The following is a 20,137-nucleotide window of genomic DNA, read 5'->3' as shown; positions in this document are numbered from 1 at the left end:
TTCTTTTTAATTCTCTAGGCAGATTTTCTTAACTCTTGTAAATATTTGTAATACCTGATTAACATCCTTGTCTTATAAGCCTACATGCTAGACTTCCTTAGGGATGGTTTCTGTTACCTGCTTTTTTTCCTATGTATACTTCATACTTTTTTTTTTTTTTTTTTTTGAGATGGAGTTTTGCTCCCATCACCCAGGCTGGAGTGCAGTGGCGCGATTTTGGCTCACTGCAACCTCCGCCTCCTGGGTTCAAGCGATTCTCCTGCCTCAGCCTCCCGAGTAGCTGGGATTACAGGTGCCCACCACAATGTCCAGCTAATTTTTGTATTCTTAGTAGAGACAGGGTTTCACCATGTTGGCCAGGCTGGTCTCGAACGCCTGATCTCAGGTGATCCACCCGCCTCAGCCTCCCGAAGTGCTCGGATTACAGGTGTGAGCCACCGTGCCCAGCCTACTTTTTGGTTTTCTATATGTCCCATAATTTTTCGTTTGAAAAATTGGACATTTTAAGTCATATGGCAACTCTGGAAATCAGATCTCCCCTCCCAGCCATACGTTGTGTTTGCCGCTGCTGCTGTATTTGCTTGTTTAGTGACTTTCCTGTACTAGTTATCTGAAGTCTGTATTCTTTGTCATGTTATGTGATCCTTGTCATGCTATGTGTAGTCTCTACTCCTTTAGCTTAGTGGTCAGCTAATGATTGAACAGAGATTTCCTTAAATGCTTTGAGCCTGTAAGTCTACCAGCCTTTGTTGACGGGCTGGGTGTGTGTGTTGGGGCATGTTTCAATGCTCTGGAAGGCAGTTGACAGCTCTGCCTTAACTTTCAGTTCCTGCCTGCACAGTTCCTCAAGGTCTTTCTCAGGCTCGGACAAATGACAGTGACTCTGACAGTGAGTCTAAGAGGCAGGCCCAGAGATCCTCTCCTTCTGAGCGTGAGACAGAAGAGTCTGATGATGACAAGAAGCCAAAGCACAGAGGGTGTCCCAGGAGCGTGCGGAAGGACCCTTTGAGATCTTTCCTCTGCATGGACGCAGACCTGCACATGTCAGAGCTTTTCAGAGTATCTATCCCATGAACATCTTTCCTCCCAGTTTTTCTTTTTGTCTTTGTTCAACCTTTTGTTATTTCCAGTTGGTAATGTTGTCTCAGGCCGTCATGGTGTTAAATCTTTGCATCTAATTGTTTTTGACCAATGAATTGTGGACAGGGCTATTCACACAGAGTGAGTTCTGGGTCAGTCCAATAAAGACAAGCCTGAGAATGGAGCTTCTCAGGGTGCTGTTAGCCAGGTCCAGTCATTCTGTGGGAATAGGGCTTTTGGAGAACTCTCAACCTCTTCTTCACCCTCCCAGTGGCTGCTATGCTGCTGGTTGCACAGCTATTGTAGTTGCAGAAGTGTTAGTTTTCAAGGCTGTCATGCAGCTGGGGTTAAGGGAGTGGGAATAGTGCAAGTTAAAAAATGCCTTGAAGCTTGCTGAACCATTTTCTTGAATAAATTTCTTAGATGGCTGCACGCATTTGGTTAATTTCCAGAGTTGTGACAATACTGATTGTGACAGTTTATGCCGGCATTCCTATTGCTTTTATGGAGGAGCAGATTTTCACAGACCCTTAGCCTGCCATTTCGGAAGTGTTGTTATTTAGACATAAAATATTTCAGTGTCTGTCAAGAAGGAGAAATGCAGAGTTAAGGAATAATCTCAGGTTTATGTTCATATATAATACTTTGCTAACCCTTGTATCTGTGCTGTTCCTTTAATGTTGTTTTTAGCTATTGTCGTATTCAGTCCCATTTTATTCTGTAGCCATGTCTTCTCATTTCCATTTTTCCCTTAGTATCTGTCCTTACATGGTTATATAACCCAATTATCATAGTAATTTGGCATATTACATGATGCCCTTGATGTGTCATGAAGTCCTGGTTTTTAGTGGAAAGTACTGGTGACCAGCCTGTAGGAATGGGGATGATGGCATTAGGGTAGACACTTGCGGGAAGATAAGATTGGATTTTTGGGAGGAGAGGTCAGTAGAGTTTCCAAAATCGTTTGCCTAAGAAGTTTTAAATCATATTTTACTTTGCCTTATTCCAAAACTATTTGAGACAGTCAAAAAAATCTTAACAGCTGAAAAATCATTGGTTTTCTAATAACGAAAAATATGGTATTGAAGGTAACAGTGGTGAACTGAATATGCTGATGAAACGATGTAAGGGTTTATCACAATAGAGTCGTCATGACTGAATCCTTTATGACACAGTGAAGTCTATAAACTTGTACCTTCTAAAAAGGATATTAGAGCTAAGTCACAGTTCTCTAGCATATATCTAAGCAGGTTTATGGATGGTCACTGAGAATAAAGTTGATCTTTAATTTGAATAGATTTTTAGCAGTCATTATTTTAAGTTGACTAGTTTCAAAGACGTTCAACGTTTATTCATTTTTTCAGTAGTTGCAAGGATTGAGTCCACTCTATTTTTGACAATTTGCATGGCTCATATGTCATCACAGGATATGCTAGCATCAACATAACTAAAGTAAGTCTCTGTTTTTTAAATATGTTTTATTGATCCTATTCTTAGGTTCATCAAGGCTTATAAGAAGTTTGGTCTCCCTCTTGAACGGTAAGTTCCGTATAATAGTCCCTTATCATCTTCTTTTTTGCTTTTATTATATGGTACGTTCTTTTTTGGTAATTTTTTCCATTTAATACTAATGCTGGAAAGAAACATTTTTTTTTCTGGAAGCATTCATTTACAAACATTTATATGTTGGGTGCCTGTTGATTCATGTCCCTCTGCAGAGGGATGACAAAGATGATAAAGACAGGCCATCCGTAAAAAGACTTTCACCTTTGTGAGGGAGATAAAGCAAGTATATTCAAAACCATAGTTTGTGAAATAATTTCCAGAGAGATGTTCATGTAACTCCAGTTGAAAAGAATGTATGTAGTTATTATTTGTATCCTAGTTCTTAGATTTAATAATGTCAAAGGTAAAAGGCTCTTTATGATTTTATAATCTTCTGCTAATTAGCAGGATTTTATGAGGATTAAATACAAAGGACTTACATAGCCTTGACTATAAAAACTTCCAAAAGGGTAGCTGTTGTTACTATTCTATAAGCATTTAGAAAATAATTCAGAAGTTGGATTTTAACAGAAGACTCTATTTTAAATAGTTTGATACTTAGCTTCTTATAAAATCTAAAAAGCCCTAATTTAAAGGAAATATTGGGCTCCCTTCTCTTTCTTCTGATAAACTTCTCTAGTGGGTGAAAATTACAAGCCTGTATTTGTTTGGTCCTCTCCATTTGGAGAGGAGGTAGTGATGTGTAGCATTAAGCCACAGCAAAGCCAAGAAAGTCAGTTGCATCTTTCCAGGACTATTGCTGACCACCCAGGAGTAGACTGCCTGTTTTTGGGCCAGTTACCGTAAAAGCCAATAGGATGTGGAAAAGGGGGCTTGACACCTTTTGACAGCCTGTTTTGTAGCTGTTAATGTAGCTGTGTGCTTCATATGACATGGAGATCAACTAAACATATAGTAGAAGTAACTATACTCTGCTTCTAGGAGCATTGCAATGAATGAAAGTAGGTTGGAGAAAGGAAAGTGAACACAAAGAAGCAAGCTAGTACAGATGGTGTTCAGGCACTTCACCTGCTGCCACTAACAGCCTATTTATTTAATAAAGTTTGATTTCCTTGTTTCTTTCTTTCCTTTCTGTTTTTTGGAATTATTTTGTTTTGTGGAATATTGAAGACACAATTCTTTATGATGGAAAATGAATGTGTTAGCCTTCAGTCAATGTCCAGGGGTTCTTGTTGGAGCCTTAGAATGACCACTAAAGGAACACAAAGAAAAGTGTCTTTGCAGGAGAAGATTATATGAGGCCTAGTGGCATCTCATGACATTTAAGAAGAGTGGGCACAGGGTCCTAAAGTGTCCCCGTATTTGTTCCTCCTCAGGCTGGAGTGCATAGCACGTGATGCTGAGCTGGTAGATAAGTCGGTGGCAGATCTGAAGCGCCTAGGTGAACTGATCCACAACAGCTGTGTGTCAGCAATGCAGGAATATGAAGAGCAGCTGAAAGAAAATGCCAGTGAGGGTAAGTGAAGTTGGCTTTAGTGAGTCTTCGCAACCTGGCACTCGTGGACTGGATTTCTGTTGCTAAAGGGCGTTTTAAGGACAGACTTGAGGACCACACATGCCTAGTGCTTTCAGGTGTTTATTCTGAGCTGCGTTTCTGTGAGCTTGATAGTCTACGCTCCTAGAGGTCTACTCACAAATGAAATTGATTTGCAGAAGGTGCAGAGTGAAGAAAAAGATGAAATGGTTGCTTTTTATGTTGCCATAGAAAGTTTAAATTCGTTGGAGTGATGTAAAAACCCAGGGGCAAAGCTTGGTGGACACCTCTGTATTTTGGCTGCAAATAAGAGGTGTTACAGATCACAAGCATTGTTAATTATCTTGGATATATATTGTGCGTTATGGCAAACACAGAGGATTTAGAGAATTAATTGGAATAAAATATTGGATGAATATTGTAAACATTTTTGTTACACTGAGATTTTCATGCCACTAGAATTTGTTCTCATTGGATTGGACATGCAGTGTGTTTTCTCTTCGACACCAGAAAGTGATTTTGTCTGTCCTGTGTGGTAGCTTTAAAAGCAAGAGGTATAGGAATGCTTGTGAGGAGAGAACTCTGAAGTAGTTATTGGTAAGGACACCCTCATAGTGAACTTTAAAGAAATGAGAGAGGCCAGGTGCAGTGGCTCACGCCTGTAATCCCAGCAGTTTGGGAGGCTGAGGCCAGAGTATCACTTGAGCCCAGAAGTTCAAGTTGAGTCTGGGCAATATGTAAGTGAGACCTTGTCTCTACAAAAAGTTTAAAAATTAGTCCAGAGTAGTAGGATGCACACCTGTAATCCCAGCTACATGGGAGGCTGAGGTGGGAGGTTCGCTTGAGACTGGGAGGCAGAGGCTGCAGTGAGTTGAGATCATGCCACTGCACTTCAGCCTGGGTGACAGAGCGAAACCCTGTCTCAAAATATAAATAAATTAATTAAAAAATAAAGAAATGAAGTTATTATCATTCTACTTCTCCAGACTGTGGTTTATCTGTGCCATTTCTGCATTTTTTTTGGGCAGCCTTTACTTAGGTAAGGCTACCCTTCTGCAGCTTTGTTGAGCTGTGGTTAAATTTTCAGGCTCCAGAGAAAGAGGCAGTCAGTTATCTGGAATTTTAGTTCTACCACTTCCTAGTTATAAGACTTTGGGCAAGTTGTATCCCTTCAACTATCTCATTTGCAAAATAGAGTAATAATATCTACTTCAAAGGATTTGGATAGTTGAATAATTCCATACTCGTAAATTGTTTAGCAATAGTGTCTAGCTTGCAGTGTTAGCTATTACTAAGAAGTATTTGTGCTTTGGAATTTTCTTTTTTTTCTTTTTAAGGTTATTATTGAATTTGATATAATTTAAAAATATCTTCAAGAGAGTCAAAACTTATTTTAAGATATGTTCTTTTTTGTAAAAGACAAATAACTTGTATGGTTTGCAAAATGATCTGAATATGTGCTTTTATAACATTCAGAATACACCCAAAAGTATACGAGGTTTAATGTACAGTATGTTTTCTATGTAATTGTTTTGAATAAGTAATACATCTACATGGCTTTAAACTGAAAAACGTATTCCTATTACTTCTTGATGCTTTTGAGAAATGAATAATGTTTTCTCCCTTTTAAATGGTAGTACAGCATGCACACTTTTCTGTGCTTGCTGTTTTTGTCTCATAGTATCCTGTGGAGCTGTTTTCTTACAGCAGTTCCTTCTCCCCAAAATCCCTCTTTTTTTTTTTGTGCATGTCCACATTCTGGATCTGGCTGATTGCTTCTTCTTGGTACTAACTTATTTCCTCACACCTGTATTTCCTGTAAACTGGTATTCAGCGTATTCTGAATCTAGGCTGACATTTCTAGATCAAATGGAAGATTATTGATACCTCTTTTCCCTTAGGTTGAAATTTTTGTTTCTAAAAATGTTAACATAATTACATATTTGCTTTATCCCAAACATGTTTCCAAATATCAATACCAGTCTTACTGTTAACAAAAAACTGCTCAAATGCAAAGTGTGATTTCTTTGCATTTCTTTTTGATCTTAGAATGTATCACACTAACAATATACAATCAAAATATATTTTTAAATTATTCAAAGTTACTCTTTTCTCTGTGTGGTTAATGCCACCAACTTAATAATATAGTTAGACTCTTGTTTTCATTTATTTTCAATACTTAGGGATTGCTTTTCTCATTTTGATTCGATTTAATTTTTGTAATTATGTAAAAACATTTACATGGTTCAGAGTCACAACTATAAAACAAAGTACATTTGGAGCATCTTGTTTTCATTTTTTGTTCCCCAGCTGCCTTCTCTTCCTCCTTAATAGGTCACTGTTTCTATTAGTTTTAAGTTTATCTTTGATTGTTTCTTTTTAAAATTTAAGTGTGTGTGTGTGTGTGTGTGTGTGTGTGTGTGTGTATTTTCCTTCTTACACAGAAGAGAACATACTCTTTGGCACCTGCTTATTTTCATGACTGAGATAAATTCATATCATCATGTAGAGATATCCTCTTTCCCTTTACAGTTGCAAAGTATTCTACCATGTAGATAGATGTCAATTCACACTTCCCCCCTAGTATTTAATATTTGGGTTGTTTTTGGTCTTTCGTTATTATTAAGAAAGCCGCAATGAATAATAATCTAATCAATATACCATTTCATATCTCTGTCAGCATATCTTTGGGATAAATTTCTAGAAGTAGGATTGCTGGGTCCTGGGAAAATGTGTATATACTTTGCTTCGATATCCCCAAATCCTTCTGTATAAGTCTGGTGCCATTTACATGGTCACCAGTAATGTTTGTTGGTACCTATTTACAAGCCTCACAAACAGAATATATTGCTAAACGTTTGGAGTTTTGCCAGTTTGATAGGTGAGAAATGGTATTTCATTTTTCTTTTAATGAACAAAAGGTTGTACATGTCTAAGGGTCACTTGCATTTTGTTCTATAAAGTGTCTATTCATGTGTTCTGCCCATTTTCTATTGAAAGGAGTTTTCCTCTCACAGGTAGCATTATCTCACGGATTTCAAATTGGACTATTTGGTTGGGGTTTCGTTTTTACTTCTGTGATCATTTTAATTTGAAATTTGGGTTAGGGTAAATTTTTTTTTTTTTTTTTTTTTTTTGAGATGGAGTCTTGCTCCATCTCCCAGGCTGGAGCACAGTGGTGCAATCTTGGCACAGTGGCGCGATCTCGGCTCACTGCAAGCTTCGCCTCCCGGGTTCACACCATTCTCCTGCCTCAGCCTCACGAGTGGCTGGGACTACAGGCGCCCACCACCACGCCCGGCTAATTTTTTGTATTTTTACTAGAGAAGGGGTTTCACTGTGTTAGCCAGTATGGTCGCAATCTCCTGACCTCGTGATCCGCCTGCCTCGGCCTCCCAAAGTGCTAGGATTATAGGCGTGAGCCACTGCGCCTGGCCGGGTTAGTGTAATTTTCTTAAGCCACCACTTGTTCATCATTTCACATGTGTTAGATATGAACTTAAGCCCATGTTTTTTCAGTAATAGTGTTGTGAAGATCAAGTTCATTTTTAAAATACTTGAGAGTTTTTTGACCTTCGCTAGTGGGATGGGTAGGAAAACAAAAAGAGAAACCTTCAGCACTAATATTATACCCTCAGAATCTACTTTTGTTAATTTGGAAACAAAGTAGTATAAAACAAACAGGAAGATTAAAATACAACTGTAAACATCAGTGAATTAAAAAAAATTCCAAATCTTAAGAAACCAAATGTTCAAAGGTTATTTTACAGACAGTTGAGAAAAAAATTTGTCTTATAGATTATATCTTCAAAATAACAATAAGCCAGAGATATATTCAGAGAGACTAAGAGGTCAGGGTTCGTTGACACATGTTTTCTGTGAAACTTCTGCAGATTTTCATTTAACTAATGTGAAATTGGTATTTTTCAGGAAAAGGACCAGGGAAAAGGAGAGGTCCAACAATCAAGATATCCGGAGTTCAGGTTAATGTGAAATCCATTATCCAACATGAAGAGGAGTTTGAGATGCTGCATAAATCTATCCCTGTGGACCCTGAAGAAAAAAAAAAGTGAGTATATTTTGTGTACCTGCTTAGATGGTCGTACCATAAGAAAATAGATTTGAAATTAGACTTTGTGTAGTTACATAGTGTTTTTACTGTCTCTTCTTTAACATACCAAGAAGGCCCCTCTTCTAATGTCTTCCTGTTTTTAAACTTTCTTTAGATACTGCTTAACCTGTCGTGTCAAAGCTGCACATTTTGATGTAGAGTGGGGGGTGGAAGATGATTCTCGCCTGTTGCTGGGAATTTATGAACATGGCTATGGAAACTGGGAGTTAATTAAAACAGACCCAGAGCTTAAATTAACTGACAAAGTAAGTAACCCTACCATGCTAGAGATTTCTAGAAGATTTGTTGTGTAATATTTTCACATTGATCACTTATTTCTAACTATTTTCGAGGGGGCATCAAATTAGAAATTAGTACAGTCATTCTTGGAAATACTTCCATCTTTAGTGGATTGTGGCACTGTTTCACAGATGAAGATAAAGGGAAAAGACAGTAGCCAGGTGAAATTTTGGGGAAACTATAGGAGAAATCTTAAAATTCTGGTATTTAATTATAGGTCAGATTTCATTACAATAAATACCCAGGTGAGTTTGTTAATGATAAAAAGCATTCCTTGGCCTTAGTCATTGGCCCTTTGTTTAAAAGTACGTTTGAAACAACCGTATTTCACTTCCTCACGTAAAGATTGAATGTCACCTTGGTATTCTTTGTAATGGAATTAAACATTTGCTGTTCTTCTCCCACAAAATCGAGCCTCCCACCCTATCTGTTGCAAGTAGCAAGGCCATGCTTGGAGCTATAAGCAGGGAAGGCTGACTGGCTCAAATTTTGATAGGATTTGCTCCATGTTGTGCTCCTGGCACGTTCAACAGTGCTCATCCCATCTGGGTTTTAGGAGGGTGACAGCACCCAGCCTTAAGCACTGAGACCAGATTCAGTCTGGCAAGAGGCCCAATTGTTGTAGCAAGGAACAGATCATGTCCTGGCGTAGCTCAGTGCTCTCCGGCAATGCTCTAAGAAGCATTTTCAATCTAAAACGAAGCTTTAACCTAGCTCCAGGGATTCCCTGCTCCTGGAAGGAGGAAATCCACGACGGCTGGGATGCTCTAGCAGATGAAGCCACAAGCCCCTCCTACCTGAGTTGTTCTACCCTGTTAACAGCACAGGTAGGAGCCATTGGGAGAGCTGGATTTCTCCATCCCATTTTGTAAAATGAGAACGGCTCGTGAGGGATTTTCAGTGACTGGGAGCCATGGACATGAGATAGGATCTGAGGCTTTATCTATATTTTGGGTGGTTGGGGAGGGAAAGGACTGTGCTCAGTTTTTGTTGTCTCTGTTTATCCTGATCCACTAACCAGGATGTGGGTGGTGGCGGGTGCTTCTCTTCCTTTCTTGTTGAAGATTCTGCCGGTGGAGACAGATAAAAAGCCTCAGGGGAAGCAGCTACAGACCCGAGCGGATTACTTGTTGAAGCTGCTCAGAAAGGGTCTGGAGAAGAAGGGGGCTGTGACAGGTGGGGAAGAGGTGAGTATGCTGCCAACTGGTTGTTTTTCAGGGGCCTGAGGCTCCTACCCTGCAGAATTAGGTAGGAAGAGAGAGGCCCTCTCTGGGCACTGCACAGAATGTCACCTTCTCACGGGCAGATGTTGTTTTTGAGGTTCCAGTAATGATGGTTTGTTTGGTAATAATAGAAATGTTCATTTAGGCCTGGCACGGTGGCTCACGCCTGTAATCCCAGCACTTTGGGAGGCCGAGGCGGGCGGATCACAAGGTCAGGAGATCAAGACCATCTTGGCTAATATGGTGAAACCCCGTCTCTACTAAAAATACCAAAAAATTAGCTGGGCATGGTGGCACACGTCTGTAATCCCAGCTACTTAGGAGGCTGAGGCAGGAAAATGGTGTGAACCCGGGAGGCGGAGCTTGCAGTGAGCCGAGATCGGGCCACTGCACTCCAGCCTGGGCAACAAAGCGAGACTCTGTCTCAAAAAAAAAAAAAAAAAAAAAGAAATATTCATTTAAGACCACAGCATCTTGGCAGCTTTCTTACAAACCCATCCTTCTGAAATGTTGCTTCAAATTCATCCTCTTTGCTACCCAGTCCCACTATTCCACACATACTGTTACTGTTTCTTTATCCTACTTTCTCAATTTTGGAACATAGTTGCAGTTACTGCATTGAATACCTATGGGTTTGCCTATTGTTATATCTGTCTCTGTGGTTCTTGTAATAATGCATCCCAGAGATAAAATTGACAGTTGGAATGCACAGTTAATTCAGAAACTAGACCTTACTTGCTGTGTGAAATACCAACTAAATTCTCAGTGAACTCAGCTGAGCTTTATCTCCTTTTATTTCCCTAATTTATAATTTCAGTTCAGGCCCAGAAAGATGGAATCCCAGCTAAGAAATACAAGTTACACCCTGTACTAGCAGCCCGTGTGTGTGTTCTTTAAGTGCTCTTGCAGCTATGTCATTTATATTGATTTCCCTGTATTATTATAAGCAAAGCAAATTTGAGGAAAAAAACCCATAATACCACACCTCATTTTTTTCAAGTAATAGGGTCATAAGGCTCATTCTTCATATAATACATTGAGTATGCAATATATTATGTGTTAGGCTCTGGAAAGGCAGATTAGATCGTATTACAGATCATATCTGATTAGGCAGATAAACAGTATTTTAACCTTTTCCTTGTTATATGTAACTTGCTTTCAGGTTTTTAATGTTACCATTATGTCTTTAATATATTATCTTTATTTGTATTTTTGTATACAGAGTGATTTTCCTTTTTTTAAAAAAAATTATGTCTTTAGGATGGATTCCAAAAATATGGAGTCAGTAGGTTTAAGGAATATGGGTATTTTGGCTGGCGAGGTGGCTCACGCCTGTAATCCCAGAACTTTGGGAGGCTGAGGTGGGTGGATCACCTGAAGTCAGGAGTTCGAGACCAGCCTGACCAACATGGCGAAACCCTGTTTCTACTAAAGACACACAAAAAATTAGCCAGTTGTGGTGGCATGTGCTTTTAGTCCCCCCTGGCTACTCGAGAGGCTGAGGCAGGAGAATTGCTTGAACCCGGGAGGCGGAGGTTGCAGTGAGGCAAGATGGCACCTTTACACTCCAGCCTGGGTGACAGTGCAAGACTCCGTCTTGGAAAAAAACAAAAAAGGAATACGGATATTTTAATGTGGTATAGGCTATGTATAAGGCCTATAGGTTTTTATTTGTTTTGGTTTGGTCTTGTCAGGTAAAATGAGTTGCACTCTTTTGATTTCCTTGGAATTTTCTTGTTTGAATTATATGGCTGCTACTGCTTTAAAGAGTCATCATGTTGTTTGGTTATGCTTTTGAGTGTCTTGATTTGTGCTTTAATCATCATTTTCTCTCCTTTTCCAGGCCAAATTAAAGAAGCGGAAGCCTCGGGTAAAGAAGGAAAACAAAGTGCCCAGGCTGAAAGAGGAGCATGGAATTGAGCTTTCATCTCCTAGGCATTCAGATAATCCATCAGAAGAGGGAGAAGTGAAAGTATGAAGTGGGGTTTCGGTTGAGGGTTATTTATTTATTTTAGCTATACTTGTCGTGCCAGCTGGAATAAAGTCATTTGAAATGTGTTTGGTTTACGAGTGGATTAAATGGAAATAGAATATGTAAGTCTTTGCTTAATCTGTCAGAGAGGATAGTTTAAGTCAGCAACTGCAAATTCGTACATAATGGAAGTAAATGAAAGGGACTATGAAATTTTTTGTTTGTTTTTGAGACGAAGTCTCGCTCTTGTCCCCCAGGCTGGAGTGCAATGGCACGATCCTGGCTCACTGCAATCTCCGCCTCCCGGGTTCAAGCAATTCTCCTGCTTCAGCCTCCCAAGTAGCTGGGATTACAGGCACCTGCCACCACACCAGGCTCATTTTTGTATTGTAAGTAGAGACGGGGTTTCACCATGTTGGCCAGGCTGGTCTCAAACTCCTGACCTCAGGTGATCTTCCTGCCTCGGCCTCCCAAAGTGCTGGGATTACAGGCGTGAGTCACCGCGCCCGGTCTAAAGTTTTCATTATAAATGGCGATTGACACGTAGCCTCATTCTTGGAAATGACGGGGAGTGGTCAGGACTGTGGTTAACCAGAGAGCTCATGCCTAATGTAAAGGGGACAGCTGCTATGGAGTTCTGTTAACAAAACTCCTGTGGGTCAGGTTTGGCTTGCCAGTTTGTAACCTCTGGTCTAAGTAAAGTGAATAGTAAGTTGGTATCATTTAGTGTGCTATTTCAGTGACAACTTTATGGAATTTCTGACAGTGTAATTGTACTTGGATATTAGCTCCAAGAGGATCAGCAGTGCGTACAGGAACTAGCATGGATTTGAGTCATACATACAGATATTTATTTATTTATTATTAGTTTTTTTTGAGGCGGCGTCTTGCTTTGTCACCCAGGGTGGAGTGCAGTGGCACGATCTGGGTTCACAGTAGCCTCCACCTCCTGAGTTCAAGCAATTCTCCTGCTGCAGCCTCCCGAGTAGCTGGGATTACAGGCCCCCGCCACCACACCTGGCTAGTTTTTGTATTTTTATTTTTTTTATTTTTATTTATTTATTATTTATTATTTTTATTTATTTTTTTGAGATGGAGTCTCACTCTGTCGCCCAGGCTGGAGTGCAGTGGCGCAATCTCGGCTCACTACAAGCTCCGCCTCCCAGGTTCACGCCATTCTCCCGCCCCAGCCTCCCGAGTAGCTGGGACTACAGGCGCCCGCCGCTGCGCCCAGCTAATTTTTTTTTTTTGTATTTTTAGTAGAGATGAGGTTTCACCATGGTCTCGATCTCCTGACCTCGTGATCCGCCCGCCTCGGCCTCCCAAAGTGCTGGGATTACAGGCGTGAGCCACCGCGCCCGGCAGTTTTTGTATTTTTAGAAGAGACAGGGTTTCACCGTGTTGGCCAGGCTGGTATCAAACTCCTGACCTCAGGTGACAGGTCTGCCTCAGCCTCCCAAAGTGCTGGAATTATGAGCATGAGCCACTGTGCTTGGCCAATACATACGTAAATTTAAACACTAGCAACCGAATCAGTTATTAGCTGACTGTGTATAGGTACATAATCTCTTTGGTACTCAGTTTCCATCCGTGAAATGAGAATGATAAAACTTATGTTGAAGGGTTGCTATGAGAATTAAATGAGAGGATATCAGTAAAGAGCTTCTGCCTCTACAGTTTTAACTGGTTATTACTGGAAAGTTTAGACTTCTCTGAGTGCCTTGAGGCTATTTGCTTGAAAACAAGCTTCTAAGTATAGACAGTGATGAACCACTGGGGGCAGTGCTTCTTTTTCCAGAAAGTACATAAGTAGATATAAAATTTGTAGCAAAAATTCATAGCCCTATTTTGTTTCCTAGGATGATGGCTTGGAAAAAAGTCCAATGAAAAAAAAACAGAAGAAGAAGGAGAACAAGGAGAACAAGGAGAAACAAATGAGTTCTAGGAAAGACAAAGAAGGGGACAAGGAAAGAAAGAAGTCAAAAGATAAGAAAGAGAAGGTAATGGTGCCCGTCTGTTCATGCAGATATCCACAGCCTTTGCAATTCGCCGTTTGGATTTAGAAGTAGAATGAGATTTGAGGGCCCTGGAATAATTGTCTTTTTATGGGTATGTTCAAGAAGGATGGGTGGGGCTGTTGATGGGATACCTGCACCTGTCCTTGCAGAGAGAGGGTAACCTGCAAGTTTGGGGTGTTCTTTAAAAAAGAAGGCCTTTACTTGGTCTTTTATTACATATTTCAGGGGGAAATGTTTGAATGAGATAGGACAGGTGAGAGAAATCTGCATTTACATGTGAATACGAAATACGTTCTCAGATTCATGTTAGAGGAGCACAATCCACAACTGAATTTGAATACTTGAAGAGTTTGAGTCAAAAACAAATAATAGCAAGAGTTATTGGAATATAAATGGATGAAAAGCCTTGCTATTATAACCTTTACCTTAGGGGTTTTATGAAGTTCATTCTAAACCAAAGAATTCGGTACAGTGTTGCAGTGTACACTTGCTGACCTCTGAACACAGTAAAATCATTGCCAAAACACAAACAACTGCTATAATTCTAATATCCAGTTGATAACTCTAATAGATTTCTTGATAACTGCCTTTGATACTTTTACTTTGAAATTTTTATCTTACTTTGAAATTTTATATTAAATATAAAATAAACTTCTATTTAAGAACAAATATAAAAGTCAGATTAGGCTGTTTGGGTAGTCTTTTCTCCTCACTTAGCATTATATCACAACTTTCCAAGTGAATAATGTTAAAATCATTTTTACAGCCTTGGCAACATAGGGAGACCTCGTCTCTACAAAATAAAAACAAGCAAAAATCTAGCTGGGCATTGTGGCATGTGCCTATGGGCCCAGTTGCATGGGAGGCAGAGGTGAGAGGATTGCTTAGGCCCAGGAGCTCGAGGCTGCAGTGAGCCATGGTTGTGTCACATTTCACTCCAGCCTGGGCAACAGAGCAAGACCTTGTCTCAAAAAAAAAATCATTTTTAATAGTTGGGGAGGATTCTGTTTGGGTGTAACATGTTAGAAGCAATTTGAATTTCCCATTTTGAAATACTTTCTAATTTTCAATGTTAATAGACCATACTGTGACAAATAACCTGTGCATTTGTGCTCCCACAGAAAGACATTCTTTTTCTTAAAGTAAAATATTAAAAAAATAAAAACACAAAGTACAATTTTAGCAAACATCTGTTTATCCACTCTCCAGATATCACAACTGTTGTTAACATTTTTTCATGGTTACTTTAAGTGGCTTTTTTTTTTTTTTTTTGGCGGGGCTAGGCTGGGGGGAGACGCTGATATCTTTTGTATTTCATGAACATATGACTGATACTGTTGAAGCTGCCCCCTGTTCCTTTTCCCGGATTTTATTACTCTTCCTCTGTTCTCCCCATAACCACTACTGTGAAGTGGGTTCGAAACCTTCCTGTTCATGTTTTTATATTTGTAGTACATATTATAGTGTATATCCATATAACTATAAACAAAGCATACTGTATGCTTAAAAATGTACATGAAGTCAAGCCAGGCATAGTGGCTCACACTTGTAATCCCAGCACTTTGGGAGGCCGAGGTGGACAGATCACAAGGTCAGGAGTTCGAGTCCTGCCTGGACAACATGGTGAAACCCCGTCTGTACTAAAAATAAAAAAATTAGCTGGGTGTGGTGGCGTGCGCCTGTAATCCGAGCTACTTGGGAGGCTGAAGCGGAAGAATCTCTTGAACCCAGGAGGCAGAGGTTGCAGTGAGCCAAGATCATGACACTGCACTCCAGCCTGGATGACAGAGCGAGAATCTGTCTCAAAAAAAAAAAAAAAAAAAAAAAAAAAAAAAGTACCTGAAGTAATTTTATATATTCATCTGCAACCTTTCCTTCAATATAATTGAGATTTATATAGATTTCATTTACAAGAATTTAGCTTATACAGATTCCTAAATCAAAGGGTATGCTGTTAATAAAAGTTGCTACATGATACTCTAGAAGAGTTCTGCCAATTTACAGTCTTAACCTCTTGATGACATTTCTGTGCATTTTACGGATAAAGGAGTAGAAGCCCAAAAATAGCACTGATGAAACTGAAGTTACAATTGGGTACATTTAGAGATGGAAATGGGAATAATGTGTGAGTAAGCTGCTAATCAGATAGGTTTGTCTTCATGATGTTTTAGGATTTTATTTTACCTTTTTAAAAATAAACTGAGACCATCATATTTACCCATTGTAATAACATAGGTAAGAAATCCAAATTGCACGGTAGGATTGCACAAATGACAATGACTCCTTGTAACTCTTTTTTAAAAGCCTAAAAGTGGTGATGCCAAATCTTCGAGTAAATCAAAGCGATCTCAGGGTCCTGTCCATATTACAGCAGGAAGTGAACCTGTCCCCATTGGAGAGGATGAGGATGATGATCTGGACCAGGAGACATTCAGCATAGTAAGTCTTGAAATCGGGGGATGCCAGTGTCTGCAGCCACGGTGCTTGCTGTGGCTCTGCCTTTTATAGGTCCAGAAGGAGCTTCAGTTGAGCTAAGCAATAGTACATTACTTTGGAAACACATTGCTTACAATATTGGAAGACCATGTGCTCTTCAGCAGGCTGGCAGGAAGAGATTTTGTCTTTTATTGAGGGGAAGTTTAAGGAGTGGATTTCATGTCTTGTGCTCCTAGTTAAGAGAGGATCTAAGGGCCCTTAGAGGCATTTGGGAAAGAGAAGTGTTCACTGAGCAAATGTTTATTGAATGTTTTCTGTGTTCCAGCCCCCAGAGTTACCATGTTGAATAGATAACTGTTTCTATCATTGTAAACTGTACATTTGAGTAGGGGAGTTAGGTAACTACACAAATCATGTTGGTGTTCTTCTGACAGGGCGCTGGAGGAGAGAGAGTGCATACTGTGGAGATCCTGGGAGAAGGGAATTTGACCTAGTCAGGGGATGCCAGGAGGGCTTGTGTAAGGAAGTGATGCTTGAGTTGGGTTCTGAAGGAAGAATAAAAGGTAACAGGAGAAGAGGGGAGGCCAAGGCGATGGGGAGCGAGTGCATGGACCAGGTCTTGCACGGGATTGGATACAGGCCAGTGTGTCCTCAAGGCCCCTTTGCCCCTGGCTGGAGCTGTAGGTATAGATTTCACTGTGCCACCATCCCTTCCCCACCTCTCTGTGGCTTCTTCTCCCCATACTTCCACAAATCTGTTAATCAAACAGCTCATTCAGGCTGAAAGAAAAAGTGGTTTTCTTCCACATTTGAAAATACTTCCATCCTGTGGCAGCAAAGGACCCTGTTGACCCTGTCCTGTAACCTCTCTTTGACTTCTTTCTCTGAGTTTTCTAAAACCTATACACGTATGTATATAGATACTGTTTTCTTTGCACTTATCTCTGTTTTCTTAAGTCACTTTTTTGCCTGTGAGCTCTCTGAGGACAAGTATTACGTTTTATATACAGTTCATTTAGATGCTAGAAGTATATCAGTAAATGAGTAAATTGAATAAATGAATAAACTAATTACATAGCCAGCTAACCAATCTGTTTCCTAGTCTTTCTTATCCGAGTGTTTATAAGAGAAAATGATATCTAATGTTCTATGGTACCATGACATTTAAAAAATGCTCTTACAAATGACTCATTTAATCTTGTTTTTGTATTATGAAATCTTTAAAAGATGCAAAGAAATTTCAGGGATATAATAGTAATTGATAAATATACCATGAAGTTTTGTCAAATCTGAATTTTTTTTAAGACTCAAAATATAAAGCTGAATCCCTTGGTGTTCCTCCCTCTCAACCTATGCTTTTTATGTCTCTCTCTTTTTTTTTTTTTTGAGACAGATTCTTGCTCTGTCGCCCAGGCTGGAGTGTAGTAGCGCAGTCTTGGCTCACTGCAACCTCTGCCTCCCGGGTTCAAGCAATTCTCCTGCCTCAGCCTCCTGAGTAGCTGGGGTTACAGATGCGCTCCACCACACCCGGCTAACTTTTGTATTTTTAGTAGATACGGGGTTTCACCCTGTAGGTCAGGCTGGTCTCGAACTCCTGACCTCATGATCCGCCCCCCTCAGCCTCCTAAAATGCTGGCATTACAGGCGTGAGCCACTGCACCTGGCCTTTTCTCTCTCTGTTACCTCCCAGACGTAACCATGATTCTGAATTCAATTTTTATACTTAACGTGTGGTTCTAGAGTTTTGCTACTTAAGTCTGTAAAGATGATAATAGCTCACATTAATAGCCAGTTACTGTTTATGTGCTTTATATATTATTTTTTCCACAACAATCCTGTGAGGTAGTTTATTGTTTCCATTTTACATATTTAAAAATCAGGTGAAGAGAGTTAAGTGATTTGCCCTTATGTCACACAGCTAAGACATGGAACACAGTTTTGACCCAGGCAGTTTGGCATGAGAGGTTGGGTCCATAACCATTGTGCTACATAGCCTCATACATATAAACAACATAGAGGATTGATTTCCATGTCTTAAAACTGTAATTGGCACACTTGTGTATCCTGTGACTTGCTTTTCCTCTCATAGCAGTCACATTTTTTGAGATTTATCTATGTTAATAATTGTGGCTCTCATTTAAGTTTCATGTTATTCTACGATTTATTCTTCCACAGTTTATTCTTTCTCATATTGGTGGACATCAGGATTTTTCCAAATGTTTGCTACTACAAATAGGCTACAGTGAAATTGTTGCCCATATTTTCTTGCACTGCACAAGTGAGAGCTTCTCTAGGGTGTATGGCTTGAGCAAAAATGGTGGGTCATTCATTAGGTGGACACATCTGCCACTTTATTAGATACTCGAGTTACCCTTGAAAGCAGTTGCAGAGATTGCATTAATTATAGCAATGAATTCAAGTTCCGATTGCTTACCAGCCTTAGAAACAGATGTTAATTTCTGACTCAGTTAACAGTTGTTAAGTTTTGCTAATCTGAGGGCTATGAAATACTGACTGAAGGTCGTTGGACATTTATTTTCATATTTTAGTGCTCATTCACGTTCCTTGTGAATTGCAGTTATTCAAAATTGACATATTTGGAATAATTTATCTTTCTTACCTTTTCTGTAGGAATCCTTTTTACATTCTTAATACTAATCTTTTATTTTTTATAGTCATTACAGGTGTCTCTTAGTTTTTGGTATATTTTTTATTTTATGTCCTTTTAAAAAATTGAAGTATAACACAGAAAAATCCACAGATAAGTGTGTAGCTGTGGAAATGACCAAAAAGTGATGGGAGTTTGTAGAGTTTTCATTATTTGAAAATTTCATGACCACGGGTCTTACTTAGTTCATTGTGCCAGATACTCAGTGGCTGACAACCATGTCCCTACACCATTCTGTGAAATTTTCTTGAATTATACGGTGGTAATTTTCTCTAAGTTCCCAGTTTTACCTTTATGGAATTTCTTGTGTTTGGATACTAAATTCTGGATATTGGTTCCTAATTTTATCTTTTTAAGTTGTTCATTTCTGCTTTTTACTCTGCTTTCTGGGAGATTCCTTCAACTTTGTTTCACATTACTTATTTCCAAGATCATTTTCCTCCACCACTCTCGAATATCTTTATACTTCTCTTTGCTTTCCATTGTTATACACTTTGCTTTGATGGCTTTGCTGATCCTCGGTTGTCAGCTCATATTTAAGAGTGGAGGACTAAACATCTGATAGGAAGTTTGAGCATGTGGGTGGTGGGGCTTGATCTCCTTTGAAAGTTTTCACTATAGGATGATCTAGCAGAAACTTGGCGACGGATAGTCAGGATCATTTGGTTTTTCCTCTGGGGCAGTCACATTTTGTGAAGAATGCCCCAGTTCCTTGACTCTCCAGAGCGTGAAGGCCTGGCTCCGTCCATTCTGGAATCTGAGAGGCAGAAGACTTGGGTGTGGCTCACCCTGTATGACTGTGCTCATGTGCTCACATAATCCTGTTTTCAGTGTGGTGGGCTCAGCCCTCATCCGTGCCTATGCAGTCCAGCTCAGAGGTTCTTTTATCGTTTTCTGGAGAATAAATCTTTATATTTGTTGCTGGGTGGAGTTAGAGATCTGGGTATCTTGTGAATCTGGATACGTGTTACTTCTTAAGCAGTTTTTAAACCACTCCCCATTTTAGCCCTCATCCTTCCTTGTGAAGACACCTCGCCTTTGGGGGAATTTTGCCCTGTAAGTCAGGTTAGTTGTCGGTTCTCTTCACTCCTGGCTTTGAATTTCATTTTCTCAGGTCTGTTTTGTCATTTCCCATGCTGCCAATATTTTGTTGCCGTTATCCTCTCTCTTGTTTTCTCTTGTCTTTGTGGGCTTGTCTCTTTTAAGGACAATCCCTTTACCATTGTTTTAGTGGGATTGGGGAGGTAGAGAAAAGATTCTTGTGTTCTGTTTACCATCTTATCTGGAAG

At 39.7% G+C, this 20,137-nt stretch overlaps 1 protein-coding gene across 7 annotated transcripts in view; it reads left to right on the top strand.

Moving 5' to 3' along the window:
• Positions 1 to 20,137, top strand: part of LOC116463509 (chromodomain-helicase-DNA-binding protein 2) — a 143,824-nt gene that overhangs the window by 106,468 nt on the left and 17,219 nt on the right. For all 7 annotated transcript variants that reach the window (XM_058434679.1, XM_032146640.2, XM_058434680.1 and 4 more), the window contains 8 exons: positions 2,578 to 2,619; positions 3,963 to 4,102; positions 8,051 to 8,189; positions 8,347 to 8,497; positions 9,596 to 9,718; positions 11,598 to 11,726; positions 13,586 to 13,726; positions 16,049 to 16,183. In XM_058434679.1, the coding sequence (XP_058290662.1) occupies positions 2,578 to 2,619; positions 3,963 to 4,102; positions 8,051 to 8,189; positions 8,347 to 8,497; positions 9,596 to 9,718; positions 11,598 to 11,726; positions 13,586 to 13,726; positions 16,049 to 16,183 (1,000 nt within the window). The remainder of the gene's footprint in view (positions 1 to 2,577; positions 2,620 to 3,962; positions 4,103 to 8,050; positions 8,190 to 8,346; positions 8,498 to 9,595; positions 9,719 to 11,597; positions 11,727 to 13,585; positions 13,727 to 16,048; positions 16,184 to 20,137) is intronic.

This window comes from Hylobates moloch, unplaced genomic scaffold (genome assembly GCF_009828535.3).
Source record: "Hylobates moloch isolate HMO894 unplaced genomic scaffold, HMol_V3 SCAFFOLD_39, whole genome shotgun sequence".
In the NCBI taxonomy this organism is placed as follows: Eukaryota; Metazoa; Chordata; class Mammalia; order Primates; family Hylobatidae; genus Hylobates; species Hylobates moloch.
This window is presented reverse-complemented; position numbering and strand designations above follow the sequence as displayed.